Raw genomic sequence first — 13016 nt, 5'->3', positions numbered from 1 at the left:
AAATATCGTATACCTTGCAAACCCACATTATTCAAGAAGCCTAGCCCCTTTTGGTTGCTTGCCCATCACTTAATCCGGTGGGATGCCACTCGGGCCAGGCTTCCTGGTCCTTGAAAGCTTTCGTTAAGGACCTGAGATCCCCCATGCCTTCTCCTGCTGCTTCCAAACTCCATTGACTGTTCCAATTTCTGGGGTATCTCTGCGTGAATGTGTTCGACTTTCCATCATCTGGTACTTTGTTTTTGCTTATATGCTGCAGGTTGTTAACTGATGAGTGTAGTAACGTTCTAGTAGAATATGTAAATATAAGGGCATATTTATGAGATTTGTCACACAGTGCACTCCAGCAAGTCATCTTGCTGTGCTGCAGTGCGTGACGGGGAAAGGCCAGGAATGCAACGTACTTAAAATAATACGGCACAATCCTACCGTTTCCCCTGCACTGGCATCGTTTTGGCTGCTTAGCGCCAACTCAGGCACCTCATCTCATTTTTCAGTGGTGTTGCACATGCGCCACATTGCGTGGTGCAAGCGTGATGCAACTGGTGCAATAAATATGGCCCATATTCACTAGTAGTATTTATATTTGGATAAAGGACTGCTGGTATATGTTTTGAGGCAACGAGGAAACAAACGAAAAACATGAGTGATGTTCGCTTGTGTTCAAGAATATAGGTGTGGATTGGAAAAGTTCGCGTATGGGCCCAGGATGTGGATGCACATGCATGTAATTTCCACTTCAAATCTTTAGGTCTACAATGACAAAAAAACTAAATGAAAATTTTATAGAGGGAGGAGTGAGGATACACCTGATGACCTTTAACTGACATAAAGTGTCTTTCAAGGTCACAAGGTCAGGTTCATTAAAGTTAATACAGAAATGAGTATCTGTGAAGAAGGAAAAAGGTCACCTTCTAGAAAGTGAAGTTAAGGGACTACCCATGATACCATGATCACTGAAAAATTTGACATTTAATTGTGTTTTGATTCAATCGCAGGGATGTTGAGAAGCTTAACTGGAAATAATGAGCCCTTACATATATATTCATGTTATTGTAATCCCACGTTTTGTAACAAGAAGCTCCATATCAATAAACTCGCACAACAAATTCATCAGAATTCATGTAACACACCGACTTGCCTTAGAAAGTTACATTCAACTCGCCTATCATCTTTTAGATTTTAGCACATAGGGCCTGATAAGGAGTTTGGCTAACTGGTTACTCTGTCACATACGTGAGGATATTCTGTCCGCCGTATTATAAGTGCCATAGGATATAATGGACTTGTAATATGGCAGGTGGGATATCCATCACATTTGATACGCAATAGCCTGGTACGCCAAACTCTAAATCAGGCCCAAAGTGAAAACATTTCACGAAGCTCTTCTTTATGTCTCTGTTTCAATATCATTGTCTCCTTAAACATCGAATAGGGAGAACAAAAGGAGGGACTTATTAATCGCCTTCTCAATTTATGAATTCTTCATTTAGGCTGTTTTGTTCTTTGTCTATTTGGAGCTATTGCTGAACTGTGTTCTACCTACAGATCCTGACATGCCAAGCCGACAAAGCTCTGATCAGTGACTATTCTTAACCACATCTTAAACCAGTATAGTGTTTTTGCCAAAACATGTATATTTACAAACATTTACATATAGAAGTCATCACGTCCAATATTCACAAGTTGAAAGTTGCATTACACTGATTAGTCAGAATAATAGTAAAGCAATCTAAGCAATCAAAGCAAAAATAAAACATCTGATCAAAAAGATGCCGCCAAAATAGCTAAAATGCTTCACCTCGGTGTTTCCTTCAAGAGTTGGCTCAACGTCGTCAATGGCTTTATCAATGATGTGCAGAAGGCCATTGGAGGCCACGATGTTACTTTGCAAAATGCTTACTTTCTTCTTACTGCCATAAATCCGAATCTTGATCTGGGAGCTCTAAATAACCAAAACAAGGCACAGGATTGAATCCACCGAGGGACAGAAAGCAGCTTCAATATTGTCTGATTGTATATTGCAGCTTGCATCTTTTCAACATATAGTAAATTGTCAATATGTTGACTGTATTAAACTCAACTCAAAGTGATACAGTCACCTATTAATAGAAATGCTCATAACATAACAATAAATAACACAAAATAACATAACGTAACATAACAAAGTAACACAACTAACCTTTAAACAAAAACCTTTATAGGTAGCATAAGGTAGAAGCAACTGTAACGTATTCATTAAAACATGTTTTGCCATAAAAAAGGTTAGGTGGGTAGAACCACAACTAAACATCGTAATCTGGAACATAAAAGAAGTGCACAGAACAATCCCACCGAATCTGATATTTTGAATCAACGTTCTTGTGATCGATCGTTCAGAGGAAGAAGTAGGGAGGCAATATGTTCTTTGGTCTAAAAAGTGTTTTTTTCTGAAACTTCACAAAGGTTTATGGAAAACCTTTTACATTCTGTTCACATTAGGACTTTCAAGTGAATATCATGACGTCTTCCAAAATGTTTTCTGTATTTATCCTTACTTGCTATTAAAAAATGCCTCAGCGAAAGATACTTTGCAGAACCTAGGCAGGCACCAGGACAATTTGTTCTGGTGCAGTATTATTAACTATGGTTCACGAGCCGATTTTTGGTAGGTTAGGAAAGTCTTAGCAGTTAATTAAAATGCCTTTAAATTGTGTGTTTATTTGGTCACATCTGCAGTGCTTCAAAAGCATAGGTCAAATGTCAGGCCATGTCTTCTGACAAGTTGTTGCTTATTCTTTTAACATGGGATTTTTATTGACTTTTTTCTGACTGCAAAGTGAGTGTTTTTTTTAAAGTGAATTATATGACAACCTTTTTGCAACACACAAAATGTAAATACCAGTAAATTAACTGCATGCATTCAACATTTAGGAAAACAAAAATGAAGAACATGTTTTTTGTCATTCTAAAGTCTGCTGGAAACAGAGATTTTTTTAGGATCAAAACAAATAAAGACACTTTAATTGGTGATAAACAAATTCCACACACTATCGTTTGAGTGATGTATGTTGTATAGTTAAAAAAAGAAAACTGTACGTCCATGCAAAGTTAATGACCATTTGAATAGAAAATGTGCTTTCTATAAATGACAATGCACTACCACACAATGCTTTAGTTAAATCAGAGAATCACCCCTCCTCATGTTAAATAAAGGTAGGTGGGTCGCATATGTTAGTCATTCTAAAAAGCGGGTTATGATTCTAAAATGATTGGGAACTACTGCCCCGGAGTATTGATCTTTTATTATCATTCTTTCTACTGATCCCAGAAACCTCTTGGAGTACAAATTTATAAAGACAAGAATGCAATAACATTTCTCCTAAAAGTATCACTGAACATCTCCGCACTTAACACTCCTTCTTTCTGTCTTAGCAAAGGACTCTTGCTTGGACCAAACTAGGATAAATCGCACCAGGATATTGTTCTTGAATGTTTACTTCTGTAAGGAGTACTGGCCACTAGAGGGTCTTGGGGGCATATTATCAAGGGGGTTTATCTCCGCTTTTTTGGCTTTAAAAGCCAAGAAGGCGGAGATAAAATTATCTCCCTATTACCTAGCTGTCGCTAACACCAGTTAGCGACAGCTAGTAGGAGATAGCGACCATCTTGGGCCCCACTTTGCATGTCAGTGATATTTATCACTAATGACATGCAAAGTGGGCGTGCCAAGATGTTAGCGACTGGAAACAGTCGCTAACATCGCTATCTCCTATTACCAACTTATGGAGATATTCGCGCTAAGCGCGAATATCTCCAAAAGCTAACACCTGCCCTGAGCAGTTCTTAGCCATGTTATCCAATGGGAGGTGGATAACATGGCTAAGAGCATTAGCTCGATAATGCATGAATATCGCGGACTTTTCAGCGATATTCATGCATTGCGGCCGTTTTTTATCGCATTTGCGATAAACCTTGGTTTATCTGAGGTAAAAATCGCCGCAGCTTAGCTGTAAATTTTTGTCTCTAACCAAGCAATAGCGATAATTTTCGCTATTGCTTGGTAATATGCCCCTTGATTCCCACTATAAAAGAATTGTAAATAAAATAGGATGTCCAGCTTTCACATACTAGATAGACAGTATTGCAGGTGGGTTACAGTGACTAAGGAGGAGATTTTCACTCAGATGTTCTGTGTGACACCAAATGGACAGCGAGAGCAAAGCTTGAGTTGTCTATGATGCCACTCAGAAGTCTGAGGTGAAAATTATTCCCATTGTTTAATATTTCCCAAATACAATTTTATGTTATGAAGAACCCACCTAAACCATGTACCCCTGAATTCAACAGAGATGTAGGGATAGAGGAGTCTTGCAGTAGGCAAGCCAATGTTACCTCACCTACCACCACTCATAGACATGTTACTAATGATGTTCTGCTACCCACCGCCATATCCACCTAGCCATCACTCCACTCTCCCACCAAAAAAAGAATGTCTGACATACTGCTACCCTCCGTTGCCACCCCAAGTACCACAAACTCCCTTACAACCACCATCATTAATACAATTCCTGGTGACCTGCCACATACCCTCACCACTCTTTGCATTTACCATCCTCTTCCCACAAAAATTTAAAAAAGAACCTGGTGTCTTATCGTTCACTCAAAACCCTTTCTTTTCAATACACCGCTTTCCTACTAAAATAAGTACGATAGCTTGTCTTCTCCCACCCTCCATCACTATCTGCACTTTCTTTCCTTTTCCCAAATTGAAGTTACGCACTCTGTTTTCTATTGGACAGGAAAGCTAGTGCTATGCTGACATGATCTCCCAGAGCCCCGCCAGTATGGCCTGGAATTTGTTTATGACAAAAACCCTTTTGCTTCTCACACTTATTACACCATAGCCCTGAATAATCAAGTGTTGAATGTGGTATCCATGCTACTGCCTCTCAGCAAGAGTCATTCACATAGTCCTTAATCTGGGCATACACTCACTTGACCCACAGCCTCATCCATCAACCTGTGCCAATGGCAGTGGTATATGAACAAGGAGGTGCCTGTGGGCAGTGACTCAAGAGAGTCACAGTCCACAGGCACCTCCTTATTGCACTGAGCTTAACGTGTGATTCTTGAGTTCAGACTCCAGTTCACAATATCTTATAACTCCTATAATTTAACTGGGTTACACTGCAATGTCCAATGATTTTCCAGTCTGTTTGTTGGTTCGTCGGCTCTTCAGCTCTCTTCACTGTCAGCTGGAGGTATGTTGCTTTTTTATCCTCTTGTTAGAGTCTGCATACTTTTGCATATGTTTCCTTGATTCTTATAAGAAATCCAGGTGCTATCATTTGAATCTGTTTCTTCAGTTTCTGTTTTATAAGCATCATGTGTGAATGCAGCCAGTAGGAGTATAAGCCAGTATGAGTGTAGCTTTATTAAACAAACTCATCTACCAGTCTGCAAATTATGCTTGATAGCAAGGGTTCTGGATGGATTTCTGGAGAAAGGGTTTGCATTTCCCAGCAATTACCTGGCTTGATGCTTGGTTTCAAAATCTGAAATCCACCTTAGGATGCAGGAAGTAGTTTCATTATTGTTTAAAAAGCCAAGTCAAGTCAAGCGAACATGCCTATGTATATGTAGGCGACTTTTTTTGACAGAGAATATGAGAGATATTCAACTATCTATTGCATCGATGCATGCTTCTTTTCAGTTCATGAACACTGTATACTCCAAAATTACAATAGCAAAATAAATAGTTGGCAATGGTTTCTCTTCCCATTTCTTGTTCTTGAGAAAAGAAAAATCAAAAAGGCAAACAAAATCTCATCACAACAATTCCACACATGTAAAGGTTGTGGAGGGATGTTTTAATGAGCCAACCTTTCCCTCTCCACAACCCCCAATAGTAGACCTCAGCTATTATGATTCCCTTCTAGACCAACACATCCCAAGTCCTGATCTCTTCGTACTTTTATTTCTATTGTCGGTCAATTTTTAAATGGGCCCACAAGGGTCCCCAGTTCTTCTTATACTTTTGACGACATCCACTCCTGAACTACCTTCTCTGTGTTCATGCATTGATAATGCTTCTTTGCCTGCTGTAAACTGTGATTGGTGCTGTCCACTCGCAAGCTCTTGCTAGGTCCCACAAGGCAACCATAGGCCAAAGGGACAACTATAGGTTCTGATATATATGAAGTTTTTTTTTTTGCAGAGTTTTATATAGCGCGAACTAGACCCGAACCGAATCAGGTATCAGAGCGCTTTACATATTTTTCCAGTTACATTACATTTTACGTTTCCAGTTACTTTCATTTTAGGCACGGGGAGATTACGTGATTTGCCCAGAATCACAGGAGGTTTTGGCGTCGTTACTGAGCGCCGAACCAGATCCCCAGGTCCGAGGTCGAGCGCCCTAGCCGTTAGGCCAACTCCTCTCCCCAGTTTAATTTCAAGTTTAATTTTAAGTTTAATTTCCCTGTAGTTCTCCAGGAGTGCCAACATCAGTTCCAAGGGCGGACTCCACCCAGTACATACAAAATTATGTTTTCAGATTGTCCCCAACTTATTTAATACCACTCCCAACAATGAGTCTATGATTGTTCCACCCTCCATCTCACATTGCAGGCAATTTGGACTACTCGCCCAGCTGATCACATATAATTTCATTCTTGTGTAGTATTTCTTGTGCTGTATGTTCAGTTCCACCAATCTCAGGCTAGCTGTTAGCTTGTTGTTTCACCTCACTGAGAAACATGAATGCTTCACTTGAGTTAGCCTCTTATAGAAGCTCACCACAAGTTGACAGTTCTCTATTAGCATGATAAGATAACCAGTTTATCAATGATCATTTACCAATCAATGCCTGCTATTTGTTTAGTTTCAATCTTCTCCATCATCAAACTAGTTTCGAATGAGGACACTCGGGGACCTCCCACCTTTCTTTTAAGTAACTATTTTCATTTGCCATGCATCACTTATAAAATGTTCTTGTGACCATGTTCATAATCATTCTTTAGGCTACCGATTAACTTGAGTGGGCTATTTTCCAATAAATTACTTAACTTGGAGATGCCTATCTGGTCACATCTCTGAAAACATTACCCCCAGTCCAGTCACTGCATGTTGAGCCTTCGCTTCCATCCAGACACATTCACAGCATCCTTCTTAGCATTAATGAATAGCATTACCATATCAGGGAGTAGTCTGCCTGCTACAGAAGCAGCAGACAAATCACTTTCGTCCCATAATACCTTTTTCTACTTACGTTGCCATAATTATTGGTGGGGATGTTTTCAACCATTAAGTTGCAAATGTAAACTGTGAGGCCTACTAGTAGTCCTGTAAAACATTTTCAGAGATATTTGCATTGCCCCATCTATCCCTGCAAACGTTCTAAACTCCCAGCTTATCACATTTCTTAAGAAGAATCATATAAAACATATGATTTTTTTTAGTAGTCAATGTATTCAAAAATATCACAGAACCCATACCATTAACTAAATGCTTATTTTTCGTTGTGGTTAACAGGCTGAATACTTCATGACAAACGGTGAATAAAGAACAGGGAATAAAGCCAGTGTAAGTACTCTGTCAGAAGTTATCCTGTCTTCTTCAGTGGGTTTCAGGCAATGTGGTTAAGCAATTAATTGTACCTGTCCACAGGGATGATGGGATAGTCTTTACCCCTAGATTCTTGCAACATGCATTTTTAATTAAAAGGCGTACTATGACTAATCAATATCTTCTTCTGAAACACTATTTTTGAAAAGTGTTATAATACAATGATTGGAAACACGCCGAGGTCAACCACCTCCTGAAGAAACTCTAAGCCAACCCCACAGACCTTCAATACTTGCTTCCATTCGCAGCCAAAGTCATTGAAAAGTCCATCAACACCCAGCTAGCAAACTTCATGGAATCTAACAATGTCGTGGACATTTCCGAATCTGGATTTAGATGCAACCACAGCACCAAGACTTCCCTATTCGATGACAGCGACGTCATCCTCTCCCTCCTCGACAGGGGCGAAACGGCAGCCCTCATCCTCCTGGACTACTTGGCTGCCTTCGACACTGTCTCATATCGCACCCAGCCACCAGACTCCACGACACCAGAATACGCAACCAGGCCCTTGACTGGATATGCTCATTCCTCACTAGCAGAATTCAGCGAGTCAGACTCCCGCCCTACATCTCGGAAACAATGGAGACCAACTGTGGGGTTCCCGAGGACTCCTCCCTCAGCCTTACCATCTTCAACATCTACATGGCCTCCCACGCAATCACCATCAAAAACCACGGGCTCAACATCGTCACTTATGCTGACGATACCCCGCTTATCCTGTCCCTCACCAATGAACCCAACATCAGCAAATACAACTTCCAAGAAGGAATGAAAGCTTGGATGAAGAACAGCTGCCTGAAACTCAACTCTGAGAAACAGAAGTCCTCATCCTGGGCTCCACCCCCTCTGCATGGGACGACTCCTGGTGGCCCCCGCCCAAATTGACCACGCACGAAACCTGAGCATCATACTGGACTCATCGCTCACAATGAACCACCAGACCAATGCCGTATCCTGGACCTTCTTCAACACCCTTCGCATGCTTCGAAAGAAGTTCAGATGGATCCCATCCAAATCTCGACAAACCGCGATGCACACTCTTATCAGTAGCAAACTAGATTAAGGCAACATGCTCTACGCCGGAATCAACAAGAACCTCCTTTGCAAGTTCCAGGCCATCCAGAACGCCACAGCTAGACTGATCCTTGACATCCCCATCGCAGCCACATCATCCAACACCTCTGCGATCTCCACTGGCTCCCAGTCAAAAGAAGAATCACCTTCAAGCTCCTCACCCACGCATACAAAGCCCTGCACAACACCGGACCAACATACCTGAACAACTGCCTCTCCTTCCTTGCACCCAAGACATCTCCGATCAGACAACCTCTCTGTGCCCACCATTCCACACATCTACAGGACCAGAATGAGAGGAAAGTCCTTCTCCTACCTCGCATTCAAGGCCTGGAACGACCTCCCCTCCACCTCCGGCAAGCCCCCACACTGTCCAAGTTCAGGAAGGACCTCCAGACCTTGCCTTTGGATGACCCCAGCACTCAACGGAGCCGCCCCCATCCCTCCCAGCACCTAGACTCTCACAGGTGAGTAGTTGTGCTTTACCAAACCTGATTGATTGATTGATTGAATGTTATAAATTGTGACATTGCTACTGCTTACAAGGTGGACCTAATTTGAATACCTTGAGAGCTGGAGGGTTCCAAGGTCCACGACAAAACCTATTGTTATTCTTTTAATGTGAACACCCAAGTTGGGTCAATTGGAAAGTGGGGGATTAGTTATAAAACCCAGAATCTCAACATATATCCTAGGCCAAAATATGATCTTCTCTTGAGGTTTCTCCCTCTCAGTATAACTCCCAATATATGATTATGTGTAAGTCGGTATTCCTGTATTCAGAAGAGTACATTTGGCAGTAATTGACAGAGAATGGAGGGTCTAGCTAGTTTTGTAAGTATCCCTGTTTTAAAAGGTGGTGTTTTTTTAAGATAGTTGTCGAAAATGTGACACATTTTTTTGCATATTCTTTCAGACAGAATCGGAAGTGTGCCAATGTTAAAATATAACTATCTGTCGCTGTTCAGAAGTGAAAGCATTGCTGTGGGATACGGGTATTTAACACTGCTTAGACCCAAGATACATGCTTTTGCATTACTCCACCATTTCCTTTGCTGGTTTTGCATTGTCCTGAAATAGTGCTTAAGATAGACTGCTATTAGACCTGACAGCCTTGGCAGGTTGGTGTTCCCCCATACTGTTTGCCTTCTCCATTCCTGTTTCTGCTGAACTTCCCTTTTGTTGTATTTAGGACTCTGTGGACTTTACCACTGCTAAATGGTGCTAAAGTGTTTTTGCTCACTCATTAAACATGGTGCAATTGGCCTGCACCTTATTGGCCCATTTAATTTACTTATAAGTCCCTAGCAAAGTGATACAACATGTACCCAAGGCCTGTTGTAATTTAAATTATACTTGTGTGCCTTTAGCACTTAGTGTACCACCCACTGCAGTAGTCCTTTCAAACAGATATCTGGCATGCCAACCAGCCTGTGTGTAGGTTTAATCTGTCCTTTCAACCAGGCAAAGTAACCCTTTACCCCCTTGAGAAAGAGAGGCTTATGCTGTTCCTAGCATCAAGGTCTGTCTGGTGATATATAATAGAGATGTGCACGACACATGGGTTCAAACTATTGGGAGTGTGGAAATAAATGCATTCAGCGACGTCATAGCGTCAATAGTAAATGCTGATGCCTTGATATTAGTGGGGATGATTACCAACTTATCCCCTTCCTCCTCCTTTTTCCTTTTTCCTTCCCTCCTCTACCTCTTTATACACGCAGTACATGTGCGATATTCTCACCGTCTTGGCTGGTCCATAACAGAATGGTCACAGATCTCAAAGGTGTGAAATATTGACACTACTTGATTTGATGGCAGTGGTTCCCACTTAGGTGGCAAACCAAAATTGACTTGTGCAGAATTTCCGTGTTTACCACAGCAGCCGGGTGGTCATGGAGGTCCTCTATTCAATGAGGTGCCCATGTCTCTCAACTGTTTGCTGTATAACTGGTGGACGCTAATATTGGACACGCCCCTTCGGCTTTAAATACATTTGCCGTGCCTCTGCTGGCTTGGTGGCTAAACAGATGGACTGGTGGCACCAGCAGTGAGTGATGAAAAATTTACCCCGCCATACAGTGCTCCTGACATAGTGGTATGAAAGTGTTGTGGTCCGGGCAAAGGGAGTGATGGTGTTCAGATGGTGAACAACCATTACTTTGCATCTTTTACTTCGCACTTCTTTTACTTAGCATTGTCTTTTACTTCGCATGATTTTACTTAGCATGCCTTTACTTCGCATATGCCTTTACTTAGCATATGCATTTACTTAGCATATGCCGTTATTTCGCAGGAGAAGAGTGGACCACGGGCAGAGAGAGGTAAGTGGAGCAGTGTAGTTAGGGTAGTGTAGTAGTGTATGTATAGTGTAGGATGTAGTGTTTAGGGTAGTGTTGTAGTGTATGTGTAGTGTAGGGGGTAGTGTTTTAGGGTTTAGGGTAGTGTTGTAGTGTATGTGTAGTGTAGGGTAGTGTTTTAGGGTTTAGGGTAGTGTTGTAGTGTATGTGTAGTGTAGGTGGTAGTGTTTTAGGGTTTCGGGTAGTGTTGTAGTGTATGTGTAGTGTAAGGTGTAGTGTTTTAGGGTTTAGGGTAGTGTTGTAGTGTATGTGTAGTGTAAGGTGTCGTGTTTTAGGGTTTAGGGTAGTGTTCTAGTGTATGTGTAGTGTTGGGGGTAGTGTTTCAGGGTTTAGGGTAGTGTTGCAGTGGATTTGTAATGTAGGGTAGTGTTTTAGGGTTTAGGGTAGTGTTATAGTGTATGTCTAGTGTAGGGGGTAGAGTTTTAGGGTTTAGGGTAGTGTTGTAGTGTATGTGCAGTGTAGGGTAGTGCATTATGGTTTAGGGTAGAGTTGTAGAGTATGTGTAGTGTAAGGTAGTGTTTTAGAGTTTAGATAGTGTTGTAGTGTATGTGTAGTGTAGGGGGTAGTGCTTTAGGGTTTAGGGTAGAGTAGTGTATGTGCAGTGTAGGGTAGTGTTTTAGGGTTTAAGGTAGTGTTGTAGTGTAGGGGGTAGTATTTTAGGGTTTAGGGTAGAGTTGTAGTGTAGGGGGTAGTGTTATAGGGTTATGGGTAGTGTTGTAGTGTATGTGTAGGGTAGGGGAAGTGTTTTAGGGTTTAGGGTAGTGCTGTAGTGTATGTGTAGTGTAGGTGAAGTGTTTTCGGGTTTAGGGTAGTGATGTAGTGTATGTGTAGTGTAGGTGAAGTGTTTTCGGGTTTAGGGTAGTGATGTAGTGTATGTGTAGTGTAGGGTAGTGATTTAGGGTTTTGGGAAGTGTAGGGTAGTGATTTAGGGTTTTGGGAAGTGTAGGGGGCGTGGAGGGTAGTGTTGGTGTGTAGGGAATAAAAAAAAAAAATCTTTATGCGTAGTAAAATCCTGCGAAGTAATGTACTGCTAAGTAATGCGAATTTATTCCTTTAAATAGATTTTGCGAAGTAAAGGTGTGCATAGTAAAATACGGCTAAGTATAGGCATTTGCGAAGTAAAAACTGCGTAGAAAAGGCATGCTAAGTAATAGCATGCTAAGTAACGTCATACATTCGTTCAGATTGATTTGAAGCTTTGCTAACTTGGAGCTACTGTAGGTTAGCCTCTAGGCAAATTAATCACGTGTGAACTCTGTGTCTTTTTTAAAACTGTGGTATACTTGTTATTCCGCATATTAACGAGTGCAGTAGCGACACCCTTTTACAACCAGGGTGTGCTCCCATTATGCAGCCCATATGTTAGCCGATGGGCGGGGCAGTAATCGTTCTGACTGCTATATGGAAGGACCGGTTGGGGCACAACACGCTATGTTACTGGGATACTAAGTAAACTGAAGATGGTGAAAATCTGTGTATTGTTGAGGGCAATGATTCACCAGTACAAATTGGTATAACAATTGAAAAAATAGATTATGTCTCCTCTGAAAAGTATATTGGTTATGCTTCTAATTCTTAGGCAACCACAGTTTTGAGTCCAGATACATTCTTCCATTGGCCTATTGGTAGGTATTAACCTGGGGGTCATGTGGTAAATATCACAAATTCTAGCTGCAGCTGAAATGATTGGTGTTTGTGGTGTTTCTTAATCTTGTGGGTATGATTTGCACATATTTTATTTCTTGCTGTCAGATCACTACTTTTTTAATAAAGAAAGACAATCCAGCCTCCCTCTAAGTGAAACTTTAATGTTCAGTGTTGTTATGGGAAATACGTTTCTTATTTCCTTAAAACGCTTTTCCCTAAGGGAAAAAAAGCAACAGACTGAAGGAAATTGTTGCAGGAAAGAGTGAAAACTACATTTTTCTGAGCAAACTGATGCTGCTGCAGTAGGCAAACTGATAATTGTGT

General features: G+C 41.2%; 1 protein-coding gene across 1 annotated transcript in view; it reads right to left on the bottom strand.

The window, feature by feature from the left end:
* The window catches only part of STAB2 (stabilin 2), a 944658-nt gene that overhangs the window by 650954 nt on the left and 280688 nt on the right, over positions 1-13016 (bottom strand). The window contains exon 13 of the mRNA XM_078674824.1: positions 1802-1945. Within this exon, the coding sequence (XP_078530950.1) occupies positions 1802-1945 (144 nt within the window). The remainder of the gene's footprint in view (positions 1-1801; positions 1946-13016) is intronic.

The sequence above is a fragment of the Lissotriton helveticus genome, chromosome 1_1 (assembly GCF_964261635.1).
Source record: "Lissotriton helveticus chromosome 1_1, aLisHel1.1, whole genome shotgun sequence".
NCBI classification, from domain to species: domain Eukaryota; kingdom Metazoa; phylum Chordata; class Amphibia; order Caudata; family Salamandridae; genus Lissotriton; species Lissotriton helveticus.
Note: the sequence above shows the minus strand (reverse complement) of the source record. Positions and strands in the feature narration are given on the sequence as shown.